Source organism: Podarcis raffonei, chromosome 7, assembly GCF_027172205.1.
Source record: "Podarcis raffonei isolate rPodRaf1 chromosome 7, rPodRaf1.pri, whole genome shotgun sequence".
NCBI classification, from domain to species: Eukaryota; Metazoa; Chordata; class Lepidosauria; order Squamata; family Lacertidae; genus Podarcis; species Podarcis raffonei.
This window is the reverse complement of record NC_070608.1, coordinates 63,987,988-64,002,139: the sequence shown is the minus strand read 5'-3', so window position 1 is coordinate 64,002,139 and position 14,152 is coordinate 63,987,988. Positions and strand designations below refer to the sequence as shown.

At 43.7% G+C, this 14,152-nt stretch overlaps 1 protein-coding gene across 3 annotated transcripts in view; it reads left to right on the top strand.

Annotated features, from left to right (window-relative positions):
- Nucleotides 1-1,727: 1,727 nt before the first annotated feature.
- DSP (desmoplakin) overlaps nucleotides 1,728-14,152 on the top strand; it is a 53,174-nt gene continuing 40,749 nt past the window's right edge. Inside the window, exon 1 of one of the 3 annotated variants that reach the window (XM_053396940.1) lies at nucleotides 1,728-2,534. In XM_053396940.1, coding sequence (XP_053252915.1) covers nucleotides 2,320-2,534 — 215 coding nt within the window. In that variant the 5' untranslated portion in view covers nucleotides 1,728-2,319. The remainder of the gene's footprint in view (nucleotides 2,535-14,152) is intronic. The other 2 variants (XM_053396941.1, XM_053396942.1) reach the window with 2 other exon arrangements.

The following is a 14,152-nucleotide window of genomic DNA, read 5'->3' as shown; positions in this document are numbered from 1 at the left end:
TGGCTTTAACTTGATGTGCTCAGACTTACTTGGCCTTAAAGGTCTTTAAGAGATCTTTAATAGTTGGTATAAGAAAATGTGTCCATCGGTTCATAGGAAGTAATTGTTTTTTGAATGATTGCACTGTGATTTTACTTCTTCTTTTTGCTACTATTAAAAATTAAGGAAACTTTAAGGCATAAATTTGGACGTACTAAAGGGGGTGGGAGGGACGCAGGTGGCGCTGTGGGTTAAACCACAGAGCCTAGGACTTGCCAATCAGAAGGTCAGCAGTTCGAATCCCCACGGGGGTGAGTTCCTGTTGCTCGGTCCCTGCTCCTGCCAACCTAGCAGTTCAAAAGCATGTCAAAGTGCAAGTAGATAAATAGGAACTGCTCCGGCGGGAAGGTAAACGGCATTTCCGTGCGCTGCTCTGATTCGCCAGAAGCGGCTCAGTCATGCTGGCCACATGACCCGGAAGCTGTACGCTGGCTCCCTCGGCCAATAAAGCGAGATGAGCACCGCAACCCCAGAGTCGACCATGACTGAACCTAATGGTCAGAGGTCCCTTTACCTTTAAATGGGGTGCGGCATCCCTGGTCAAGCATACCATTTTAAAACAAATCACACACTCCATGCATATACCCCCGACACAACCTGGTAATCTGCATTATTTTATCTAGAATAACCAGGGCTGGTTCAAGACCCTTAGCTGCCTGATCCGGAACAGTAAATGGTATTTGGTCAAGGTCCATATTCCCCTCCTTTGGAAGGAAGGACTGGATAGACATGTAATAAATAAAGTATTGGGGTAGGGGCCAGGTAACCCGCACAACTGATCACATGATGTGGCACATGTACATCATTTGAATGGCAATGCTCATCAACTTTGTGATGATATATAATGAAAAGATGTTCAAAATAACATTCTTAAAAAACCCAGAAGCTTTTCTCTTGGGAATTATAGGGATAGAACTACCTAAAATGTATAGAAATATATATATTTACTTGCCCCAAAATGGAAAGAAGTCCCAGCAAAGGAAGTTCAGATACAAAAACCTATGGAATACGCAGAAATGGCAAAACTTGCTGGAAGAATAAGAAATCAAGACAACAAACTTTTTATAAAAGAACGGAAGCGGTTTATTGAACATTTACAGATACATTGTAAACAGATAAAAACATTGGCAGGATTATTGCAATAACCTGCAGCTTCATAAAAAGATGAATAAATTAACAAAAGTTAATTTGGATATGCAGAAGATATGAAAAATAAATTTAAGGAACCGCAGAAAGCGGGGAAAGGAAGTCAAGTTTTGAAATGTCAAAAGGATTGTAAAATCGGTGAAACGTATAAATTCGAAAAATAAAATAATAATTAAAAAAACTTTGTGGGGGGGGGGGCGGTCCCCTCGAACATTCGACCCCTAGGAGTTGCTTCCTACGCCGACCGGTCGGGAAAGAGGGAGGTTTTCTCCCACGGAGCTGCCGGGCGCAGCCCAGCCCCTCCGCGCGCCTTCCCCAGGCTCCTCGCCGCCCAGGGTGCGGCCAGCCGAGCCTCGGCGCTTTGCTTTCCTCCTGCGCGCTAAGGACGCCTGAGCGAGCCGGGCGTCGGCTCCCTCGCTTCTGGGTTGGGCCCAGGTAAAGGCGGAGAGAGAGATGTCAGGAGGGAGGGCGGCCCGACACGCAGCGCTGTTATGAGTGTCCCACAGTCGCCGGGGGCGGGGGCCGGAGGGCGGCGGCAGCTCCACGCCCAGGCTTGCAAGTTGAGCAAAGCATCCCCCAAGGTGCGGCTCGGCCTCTCCGGTGCCAGCAGGGAGGGGACTGGCCGGTCTCCTCCTCTTCCCCAGTCCCCGCCCGCCGCCACCATCTCCAGCAGCGCCGCGCCTTCGGCTGCCTCCTCACCTGGACGCCGCCGCGGCTGCTCAGCACCACCAACACCTGCCTCTCTCTCTTTTTCTTTCTTTCTGTTTTCCTTTAGAAGATCCTACCTTGCTCTTCATTCGACCCCTCCCTTCTCCAGATCCCCTTCCCCTCTTTAACGCCCACCCCCGGCCTTTGACCTCCATTTTGCCTCGCCACCTTTGCACGCTTTCTCTTTTTTGGGACTCTGTCGCTTTTGGGGTTGCCTGCCCGGAACTAACTCCTTGAGGACTTGCGCCTTGCGAAGGCCGCTTGCTGCCGGGCGTTGGAGGGAGGGGAAGAAAGCGCACGAGAGAGCGAGCCGCAGAGGGGAGCAGCCTTTCGCCCGCCAGAGAAGTTCATGCTTTTGTTCTGATCTGTGTGGGTTTCCTTTTCTGATTCTGAGGCACCCAAGTCTGAGCCAGCCCAGCCGCCAAGATGAGCATCAACGGATCCCACCCCAGGATCAACACGGTGGGGAGGATGGTCAGAACCGACTCCGGGCCGGATATGCGCTATGATATTAACAACCATGCGATGCTGAGCGGCGGCGGAGGTGGAGGAGGAGGAGGAGGGGGAAGCAGCCATACCCACACTCATAAGATGTATTACATCCAGAAAAACTACGGGGACATGAGCTCCGAAGGCTACACGTAAGTGCAAACAGTCTAGAGATCTACCGTCCTGATTTTCGTATTTTCCAGTTGGAAACAGACGCACGCGTTAAGGCGCGCGTTTGTAGCTCGCTGTTGCTAACCCGAAGCGGTTTATGGAATGGTTCCCACCCTTGATTGTGATCAAAGCTCTCTGAATGTGAATAAATCCAACCAATTTATTTGATGCCGCCCCTCGACACTTTCCACATTGCACTTAATTTATTGGTGGAGAAGATAGTGGTTGCATTTGGAGTATTGGCAAAGCTATTTCCTCGGGGGCCTTTAAAAAAAAGTGAGCGCGCGGCGAAGTTGAGAACTTTTTGTTGCTGGTTCTCTGCAGGTTCTGTGTTTTGAAGTCTGGCTCAGTTGTTTGTTGTTGGATTTTACAGCGGGGGTGGGGAGAGAAGGGGCTGATGAGAACTTTTTGCAAGTGGGGGGTGGGTAGGAGGAATGCTGGGGGGTTTCCACCAGTTATCTCAGCCCCACTGAAAATGTAAAGTTTCATGTCCTTATCTCTTACATGCCTTTGGCTGATAACCTCCTGGATGAGTTCCAGCTAAGTTTTCCCAGATAAGGATTCTTTGCAGTAAAAGAGACTTCCTTTGTGAGTGGGAGTTGCCAGAAATCGAGGCTGAGAACGTCTTCATCCTTACCCACTTCTTTAAAGTGATACAACTGCTGAAGGATAATTAAATGTCGCTAGCTTTCCCATGAGAAAGAGTTTTGATTTATTACCCCAGAAAGAAAAATGTGTTGTTTTCCTGTTCAGAAGGCACTGCTGTTTACAAGATAACATGCACCTGTGAGCAACTTCACACATTACATTTCCTATGAAGCTTTTAAGTGCACCCAAAAGGTATGCCACAAATGTTTTCCAAACAAGCGTATCAGATTTATCAGGGAGCAGTGACTGGCCTCAGCGTCTTGTGAATTGTGCAGTCCTTCACATGTGTAGTTCAGTGAACATGCATGTGCAGTAGTGGGAAGCTGTAGACATTTGTGACTCGACGGTGCACATACATACAGGTTGTGTTATTTCTTAACGTGGAAGTGCATTCTGTAGAAGGAAAACATTGACATGTGAAACATTCCTTTGTCTTGCTTTATTATTTACATTTGATTGGTTTTCATTTAACTGTGGCTCATAATGTGGTTTCAATGGTGTGGTTCAGCTGTGGAAGAGGTGGACTAACTGTGATGGGAGTGCTCTTCTGAGCATTGCTCTTTTTACTGAGTCTGATACCGTCCCACACATTTTACTTGCAGATTAGAAGTTACCAACTTCTGAGGAATGTGTTTTGCAGTTCAAGTTCACAGAAATTTCTTTCTCCTTTTAACAAAGGCCAACTGCTTTTCTTAATGAGTTTCAGCAGATTTTTTTTTTTAATAGCTGGGTTGTAGTTTGTTAGACAGCTCAGAAAGGACTTTTCCTCTGCACCATGGACACCTCCAGATCCGTGTTTTACTACTGAATTGTTGCTCTTGACACAATCATCATGCACTACTCATGGATTGGTAGCTCAAATGCTACCACTTCAATGCTCTCAGCAGGAGCTAAAATGCCACAAAAGGTGGGGGGAGGACTCTCTTTGCTATGCTAAATTAGGGGGTTTCAGCAGAAGGTTACTGGATAAGTACTGGAAATAAAGCAGGATGATTGGCAAAACTTTTCCAGGTACAAATCCAGGTTGCATGTGGCTGCTCTGATTAGCACCATGAGCTCAAATCATCATGAATGTGCAGTAAAAATGACACCTGGAAGCTATTCCAGTAATGGTGCCACATTGGTGTGTGGTGTTCTAGGAATGTAAAAATTCCCAGAGGAATGTAGATAAGCTGCTATAGGAAACCAAGGACGAGTTGATCTGTCGGCATGAATGATAAAAATACAAGTTCACAGTCCACCTTGCAACGCAGCTGTTTACTTTTTCGGAACTTGGGCTGCACTTTCTGTGTGGGCGTGTATCCAGAGGCAGCTGGTAAAACAGCATGCTTGTTTTCAAGTCCCCCTAATGTGTTCTGTGTTTGAAGAATCATTCCATTCTCATCCCCACCCTGCCTCATAACCCTCGGCACTTTCTTTCTTCTGCTTTGTTTATATTGCTTTCCCCCCCCCCCATTTCCCGGAGAAACTGGGTGTAGGCAGCTTAGCAGGGCAGCTTCATATATATTACCTATTTATTTGCAATATTTACCGTATATACCACCCAATGACAAAAAAAGTTCTCTGCATGGCTTATAAGCAAAATTAAAACAGTAACATACAATAATGCAGAGTGACAACAAATCCAGAACAGACTATAGCAGCAGAGGATAACATCAGTACAAGTGATCTGAAAAGGACTAAAATTATATTTCAGATTGAAAAGCCTGGGAAAATAAAGTATTCACCTGATGCCGAAAAGACCATAATGGAGATTTTACATACATTGTTCATGTGCAATATATCGAGTTTGAACCACCGTCATACATCAAAACAGTTGCAATAATGTATTTTTGCGTGGAAGCAAATCGAATCAGCATTTGTGGGTCTTGTAAAAACTCCAGCAGAAGTGTTGTCTCAGTGGTATACACTCAGAATGTATTTGCTTAAGGCTAGAAACCTAAACTCTTCTTCAAGTTGGGATACATAATCTAATTCATTCTAAATTGTTAATCCCCATTTTACAGATGGCGGAATGGAGGTTGAAAGAGATCTGCCTTAAAAGTACTCACTGGGTTAAAAGTACTGAGTGAGGATAAATGGGGTTAAGTTCCCAGACTATTGAAGAATGCTTCATGCAATCATGCCTGTCTCTTGATAACAGCAGCATCTAGTGGGAGATATGCCCTTGTGAATGAAATCTCACAAACAAACACATGGGTAGAGCTTTCATATGTTACATCACCAGAAACACATTATTTTTCAGTGGAATCAGTTCATACATTAAGTACATAATGTATGTGCACCAGTTCTAGTGGTACAATTCTGGAGCATTCTGGGCCCAGTTCTCCCCTTCTAAAATTAAACCTTAATGACCTTGGGAAATGTGATTAGGATTTCCTACATATCTGGACATTCAACCACCCCAGGCTAGCTCAGCAACAGCTATGCAGAGGCAAGATAGTATTTAGCATATGCAGTACAATCTGTGATCATGGGCAGGCACTCTCATGGATGTGGCAGCAATGCAGTAGGTTAAATATTTTGCCAGGCTGATGAATTTCACCTGTTGGATTTTTACCTGTCATGTAGCTGTTAAGTGCACAGGAGCCCTGAAGGAATTAAACCTAGCAACCATACACAGGATTCCAGGAACTTTCCCTCTCCATTGGAATTAATACCATGATGCTTACATGGGTGTTGAAACGTTCAGGGCTCTATAAGTATAGGTTGACTTTAGCAGTCATGGTTCTTCATCTCATTATTACTCCTCCTTTTGTGTAGGACTGAACAACTGAAGGTGCTCTGAGCTGTTCCATCATTTTTTCCAGTGTGCTGCTGTTGCGTACCTTCTCCTTTGTGCTTGTGTGGCTGAACAGGGCCACCATACAAGCCTGTTGATAAATAAGACTTCAGTCCTAACTCCACATACCGTGGAATAAGCTCTGTTGAATCCAATAGAACTTGCTTCTGAATAGACATGGTTAAGACTGCAGCCTAACTGAAGGTATGCAGTAGATGTGCCTGGTTTATTATGACCCTAGTTTGAATCCCTGTATAAAATGCTGTACAAGTAGATATGCTAAACTATTTATATAATTTTGTACTTTTTCTGTTGCACAACTGGAGGCTAAGTTTAGGGCCGGTTTCCACAAATTTAGTATCTTGCAGAGCTTTATTACAGAAAGTTGAGTTACTTGTGAGTATAATTTGGTGCCTAAATTCATAAAGGAATGCTGGCTCTGTATTGTTTCAAAAGGATCTGCCCACTTGTTTGTTAATCAGTGATTTACTAGTTAGAACTGCACATAGTATTGCAAGTTTTGCAATGTCTTGCTTTCTTGTATTTCACAGGTTAAACCTTATCTGGGCCCAAATTGGAGTCTGATTACATGGCAGATTTACACCCTTGTCAGCCCAGCAAAAGCTGCCAGCAATTTAATTACTATCCTATGTAACCTCAGAAGAATGTTTCAAGATAGACCCAGGACTAGAAACCTTGCTTTTGTCTTTAGTGACAGCATAGCTTATCCATGAATTCATCCCATGAGTTCCCTTGCTGAAATTAGTTCAGATTAGATTAGTAAACCTGGTAGCAGAGGAAGTGCATTAGGCAATAGAAGGCTGTAAAAACAGGAACTCCTAACCTTCCAACAAGTAGTGATTTTCCTGAAAAGCATGCAGCATTTCAGAGGAGCACTTGTTAAACACAGAATTCAGTGCATGTTTTCTTTATTTCTCTTTGTTCCCTTTTTGCCTGCAAAAACTTCCGAAACCTTGCACACTTCTCAGATATGAGTCTTGAGGATCAGGCGTTTAGCCCATTTATTATTTTTTTATGAACTGCATCCAAACAGAAATACTGCTCTCTGTGTGTGAGTGAGAGAGAAATATGGAAATTTAAATGCAAAAGTGACGATACTTCCATCTGAGTTTCAGCATAGTTACCTTTGGGGCGGAGTCTCTGTCCTGCCGAGGCTTATTCTGTCGCCCTTTGTTCATTTTATTAACTAGTACCTTGCTCAGGTAGCATTGCCAGCCTCTCCCTGCCCTGAGGGCTTGAGCAAGCTGTCTCTGTAATGTTCCCAGCTTCTGTAACCCTGGGAACTGAGGAAGAGGGTGGTTTCTGTGGAACCTCAATTGACAGGGAATTACACTGCTGCCCTCAATTGCCAGCCTCTTTCTGCAATTCAGTTTAAAAAATTTTTTTATAACACCCTTAGCACTGTTTTAAACCAGCAATCCCTTTGAATTGTGTACACTGCAGAGCACAATAGTTAAAGCTACTCCCAGTAGGTTTGAGATAAACCAAAGGTCTTTATATACCTCTAGCGCAGGCATAGGCAACCTCGGCCCTCCAGATGTTTTGGGACTACAACTCCCACCATCCCTGACCACTGGTCCTGTTCGCTAGGGATGATGGGAGTTGTAGTCCCAAAATATCTGGAGGGCCGAGTTTGCCTATGCCTGCTCTAGTGGTGTTGGCTTCTGTAACTACAGGGTGGTGGTTGCCTCCTCTTGACACACAGTCTTTGCAAGTATTTACTCGACGAACATCCGCAGCACTATGCTATTTGTACAGGTGTGTGTTGACGGGGGGTGGGGCGGTCCACATATTTATTTTGCTCAGATCTTTAGCCAGTTTGATGCAGGATCCACAACAGTGATGCTGAATGAGATAAAAATGATGGTGCACCATGTGGTAGAGTAGTGTGGGTTCTCAAATTGTGGTCCATGGATCATTGATGGGTCACAAGCATCATTGAGGAAGTCTGTGGCATGTCCTCATTTCAATGTCCGTATTGTTTTTTAATTGTATTTCCCCCTCTGCTCTGCAACATCTTCCGTTTCTTAATGTTGCATGCGTTTTAATGATGTTAAAATTAGAGTTCTATGGAACGCGAATTGCAATACAATAAAATGCAAGGAGCAATAAAAAGACAATTTTTAAAAATGCACAGCATCTGGCACAGCACATTACATTTGTGACACACACCATTGTAATAATTAAGAGGTCCACTAAGACCATCAACAATTTCCAGGCCTCCGTTGGGGGGAAACCTTGGGAACCACTGTGATAGAGCATTGGATAATCATGATGATAAAACATGTCTGCTGAAAATATTATGATTCTGTACTTAGTACAGTACTTAAAAAAAAATCCTGCCCTGCCCCATGTAGTTCAGAGTACTCACCTATTTTCTCTTTACTACAACCCTGAAAGGTAAGCTAAGAGATAGTAACTGGCCTGATGTCACCAATTGATTTTGTTGGCTGCGTGGAAATTTGAACCTGGGTCTCTCAAGTCCAAACTCTTAACCACTACACCCCTCTCACTGCTTCCCCTCCTCACCACCCCAGACCCCGATTTAGGCTTGAAAACATCTGTCTACTGACACCAGCAGAAGGTTATTTTCAAGCCTAATTCCAGCATGTAGCTTCTTGATCTCTTTATCTGGTGCTTTTATAACAGGATGGCCATCTTCAGCCAGGGGGTTTTCTCCATCATGCTGTTTGGAGGTACAGAGGTTTATAGAACAATTTGCATGTGTTATCTTAGAAATCCTACCAGTGACATATACCGAGGTCAAGGTTATTAAGTGGCTTGCATCAGGTTACCTAGAGAGTTCATGGCAATATTTACCTGGGGATTTCCTGCCTCACAATTCGCATTCTCCGTCACCATGTTACCACTGTTCAATACTGTTTCCTTTAAAGTTGGCCTGCATAAGGTTTCCAAGTGTATGGTACCTGCATTGATACTTAACGATCATAACAGCCGCTTCAAAATCTGCTGTAGCAAATGTCCTTCCGATGTAACTTGCACAGGCAAGTCGGAATAGCAGACTGAACAGTCATGCAAAGACCAGAATTGCAGCTTAATTTTTTGAAAAAGAAATTGGGATCTTCCTATGTCTCCATTTCCAGAGCCCTGCCCTGTATGAATAAATACACCAAGTCTCTTCTTTGCTAATAAAGGAAGGCTGCCACCCCATCACGATATCCCAAGTTGTGCGTTAGGAGTGTCCTGTATATGCTGTGACTAATGAAATGATCACACGATAAAAAGCAAAGAGCAAAATCTGCTTGGCAAGTACACTTCAATTGTACAGAGCTAATTATTGCAGGTGGGTTAGCTCAAGAGAGGGAGAGAGAAATGATAATGATAATAATAAAATAAACCCACTAGAAGCAAAGAGTGCTGCAACACAGTCATGAGGAACTACAAGAGGGATAAGCCTTTGATTAGAAAAATGGGCGAGGCCTCTTTGCCACAGACTCTGGGAGAGCTGCACATGAAGCATTGCCCAAAAGTTGGGTGTGCTGAGGCAGCATGCTTGTTGCCTAAATATTGTGTCATTAACTGTGTGCCATTTCTCTTTTAAGTCAAATGATATGGGGTACACAGTCCTAAAGGAGTGAAGCCAATGTGTCATAGTGGAAAGGCTGCAACACAAATAAGTCCTGTGTTCAAATCCCTATTTGGGCCCAGTGCAGATTTTTAGTCTGCTACTCTCTTAACCATGGCAAATGGATCAGAAGTAGGTTGTGGGCTTGTATAATCCTCCTTTTAATCACCATTAGCACTATTGCTAACCATGGTGAACACTTAAAAAGGTTGTTTCTTGATCAAGGTCTTGCGTGCTGACTTTAACTCTCATTTCAAGAATTGGTTGAAAGACTTGAACTATAGTTAGCGATGGTTTGCATGTAATGCTGAACCATGGTTAAGGAGAACAAAGCAAGGGGAATTAATGCTGGAGAGTGACTGTGCTAGGAAAGTGCAGGGAACGTACAGTGGGGGATAATGTCACTGGATAATCCCTGGGAAGATTAATGTTTTGTTTTGCTGTTACAATTCTCCAAATCTAGGAATGGGCAGTGTTTTGTGTGACCTCAGGCTGCTGTTAGCATTTTAAAAAGGAAGTAAAGTTCTTTATGATTGCAGAGACAGGTTTGCCTTATTTATTTATTGGAGCAATTTATTAATTGCTTCGTGTTTTTTTTTTAAGTGGTATGCAATGTATAAAAGGTATAAAATTTGTAATTATCCAAATAGCCTTCAACCTATTAAAAAAAAAAACAAGCAAACAGGTTGCTTGGCACATTCCTGGGTTAGTTTTGAAACGGACAGACATTGGATCTGTCTTATTTGTGCCATTTAACCTTTTAAAGGTTTAAGAAACAAAACCAATGGAAACCTAATCATAGCAGCATTCTGCAGCTGGTGCGGAATGGGTGTGTGAACGGTTTCAAAATAGTAATTACTAGTGGGGTAGATTTACACTTGATTTTCATTTCTGTGCAAGTTGCATTCAACCACAGTTGTAAATGCCAACAAAAGTTTATTCTGGGGTTTAATCTTTTTGGTGGGGGAGTATCCAATCTTGGGGGCAGTGAAGTTCACAGTTATGTATGTTTAAGGTCGCTTTGGGATTTAAAAAAGGATAATAGGTGTGTGATGGATCATGGCGCTGTGAACAATTGATAACTGGGACTCTTTCAGAACATCTCCACCAGCAGATGTTTTGAAGTAGGTATCACAGGTGATTTAGACCGGTGGAGTGTGGGTAGGAAACGTGGCAAAGATAGGGATTGATTGAAATGGGATTTGCCTTCTTCCATAGCATAGAATCATAGCATTGGAAGGGACCTCAGGGTCGCCTAGTTCTGCTCCACTGTCGAATAGCTCTTATCATCAGAAGATAATTTTTAATCAGATGTGTCTGACAGGTACTTTAAAGGAGAATCTTGGCAGACCTTAGAGCAGGTATAGGCAAACTCCGGCCCTCCAGATGTTTGGGACTACAATTCTCATCATCCCTGACCACTGGTCCTGTTAGCTAGAGTTGATGGGAATTGTAGTCCCAAACATCTGGAGGGCTGAGTTTGCCTGTGCCTGCCTTAGAGCCTCGCAGTGGGACAGAGTACATTGTATGGTACTTGACAAGAGAGAGGAGTCCTATCCTTAGTGATCCATGGCGTTTCCCCCAGCTATTTCTATTCATTTCAGAATCAGAGCATCTCCTGAAATGTTCTGTACCTCTGATCTCATATATTTACCCACCTCAAGACAGTGGTAATACGTTGCATCAATATACAGAAAAATTAATGCACATAATAACAGCTCAACTCCCTTTTCCCCTACGCCTCATAGGCTGCATTATTTTTTTAAGGGCTACCATGTGTAATTAATGTCAGAAGTTACTGTTGCCTGCATTATCTCCAAGTGATGCACCAGTGACTGTACAAAGTCCCTCAATGATTTAATCATGGCATACAATATTCCCCCCCCCCCCGCATCTGACTTCTTTTATCCAGCGTGCCTTTCATTGTAATCCTATGCTTGTTCAGACAGGTTGGTTGGGAGGTGAAAATAGAAAGCACAGTTCCTTTTTTCACATGGGAGAATTGCTTAATTATTTAAATATGAGCAATAAGAAGTCGCAACTAATTCTTGTTATGCACGTGCTCACACACACACACAGGTACGTAGCTTATCTAAAAGCAACACTTAAAAGAAGTTTTTAACCATTCCTAAAATCTAATAGTAGTCAAGAGTTTTGCTTGTGGGGCCCCACCTGAGTAATACTGCTCTGAGGTTTCTTCCTAGGGTGGTGTAGAGTTGTCTGCCCACCCCACCCACATCCAAGGAAGGGTGTGTGTCTGGGTAGGGCTCATAGGCAGCCATTTAAGAGTTTACAATCTAAATAATAATAATTAGGGCCAGCTACCGATCAGCCTTTGTGTGAAAGCGTAAAAAATGAGAGGAGTCCTTATTCCCATTTACCTCAAACTCAAACAGACTCCACTCAGGGTGGAGCAACTGTATCACATCTGTGCATATCTGGGCATGCATTCTCACCTGCGCACACTTTGCTCTGACCTTTCCATACAAGTTGGACAACTTCTGTACATCCAGCTGAATGAATTGGGCTATGCACACTCATGTTAGCTGCCTCATGCAGTAAGCCCAAAGCACTTTGCTGAGTTAGGCCCAAGTGTGGAGCAAAAAACAGTCCTTTTTTGTGATACTCTTTCTCTGTGACACTCGGGGTGCATGGACCGTTTACAAAGGGGGACATGAAAAATCTGATTGGTGGCTGTTGCTGAAAGTATGCAAAAGTTGTTGTTGCAAATAAAAAATGACACCTAGCAATTCGAAAATGCATGCAGGGAGAATGGTAGGAAATGAATATTTTCATTATTTCAGCAGAGATGTTTCATTTACTCTCTCCCCCCCCCCACAGTGCAGGAGACTGTTGGCTCCTCCGTGCATTCAAGGAGGGGACGTACACAAAATGAATTGAAAGCTTCCTTTGCTTTCTTCCAGTCCCTTACCTGAATTCTGGGCCAATAAACACCAGTCTCTTATCTGAATGCTGGATCAACAAATATAGGTGGTCCTTCCCAGAATGCCCTTACTCTGAGCTGGAGGGAACACAGTTTCCTCGACAATAATTGCGAGCAATCTACTTCACTTTATGGCTCACAGTGGCATCAAGGTGCATTATGGATGCTGGTAGAGTTTACTTTTCCATGGGAGAAAATAGGTGACTGCTTGTACTCCTTTGGGGGTTCACAGACTTCTTTGGGGGTCCACCTCTCTGCTTTTTCTCTTCTGCCTACTTCAAGGGCTTTGTCTAAAGTGGGAGGATGGGCACGAGAAGCATATAGACTGGAGAGGGCATCAGCAGGAACTCTGCGTACATGAGGTCACATAGGTGCCATGTTTCTCCTTAGAAGTCTTCTCCATTTGGCCTGGAACGCAGACTTGACAGAGCCATGCCCACCTGTGCTTCACCTGGCATCTTATGATGCCATGCGCGGAACAGGTGAAGCCACGACATCCAGTTCCAAAAGAAGAATCTGGAAGATTTAGGAACCCTGCTTGAATATGTCGTTTCTGAGTTTGGTTCCTTTTTCTGTCGCCCTGCACGGCAACAATGCAGCAGTGTTAGAAACTGGCATGGAAAAGCTAGGAGCCAGAGGGCTTCTGGGACCTGGGTTGTGGGCACAGAAACAGAATGTCAAGTCGCCACGGGAGGCAGGGGGACGGTTGGGTAGCAACACTTTTGATATTCATGAACTAATATGCAATTCATGTAAGTGACACCTTGTTAATATCACATTTTTAGCAGAAACTGTTAGCGTTTTTAGCATAAATTTGGTGTTTACAATAAAAATATTGGTAAAGTACTTAAGTTTTCAAAACACTCTGCTCTTTATTGTTGAACTCTTTAACATATTGTCTATCCTTAACATATGCTTCGAGACTTCAAAGCACATACATTTCAGTAATCCTTGAGTGCTAGCCAGGCGCAAAAAATGGCACCCAAACTTTTTAAGGTGCTCACAAATGGAGAATCTTTAGGCGCAAAATGCTAATTTTGAAGCCTGAGTGCAAGTGTCAAACCTAGCAGTTGCTGAAACATCACCTATTCACCTTTCCCCAACTTTATTTATTCTTTCTATAGCTGTCCATACTTGATTTTACAATCTATGCTGGCTAGTTCTGGAAACACCCAATGCACACTCACACACCCAACAGACTCATAGTGGCTTTGGAATTACAGTTGTGCCTTGGTTCTCAAACGGAATCCGTTCCGGAAGTCCGTTCAACTTCCAAAAATGTTCGAAAACCAAGGCACGGCTTCCGATTAACTGCAGGAGCTTCCTGCACTCAGTCAGAAGCTGCATCGGATGTTTGGCTTCCCAAAAATGTTCACCAACCGGAACACTCATTTCCAGGTTTGCGGCGTTCGGGAGCCAAAACATTTGAGTCTTAAGGCGTTCGAGAACCAAGGTACAACTGTACAGTAATGGCTAACTGTGGCACCAGAAATAAGCCGCAGTGAACTTCAAGTAAATATACTCCTCCGCTCTTCTCTCTTCCAGCTGAGAGGAGATCAGAAGGTTTCACTTGTGTGTTTGATTAGCTGCAGTTTAGTGTTTCGTTTCGTCCAAACCA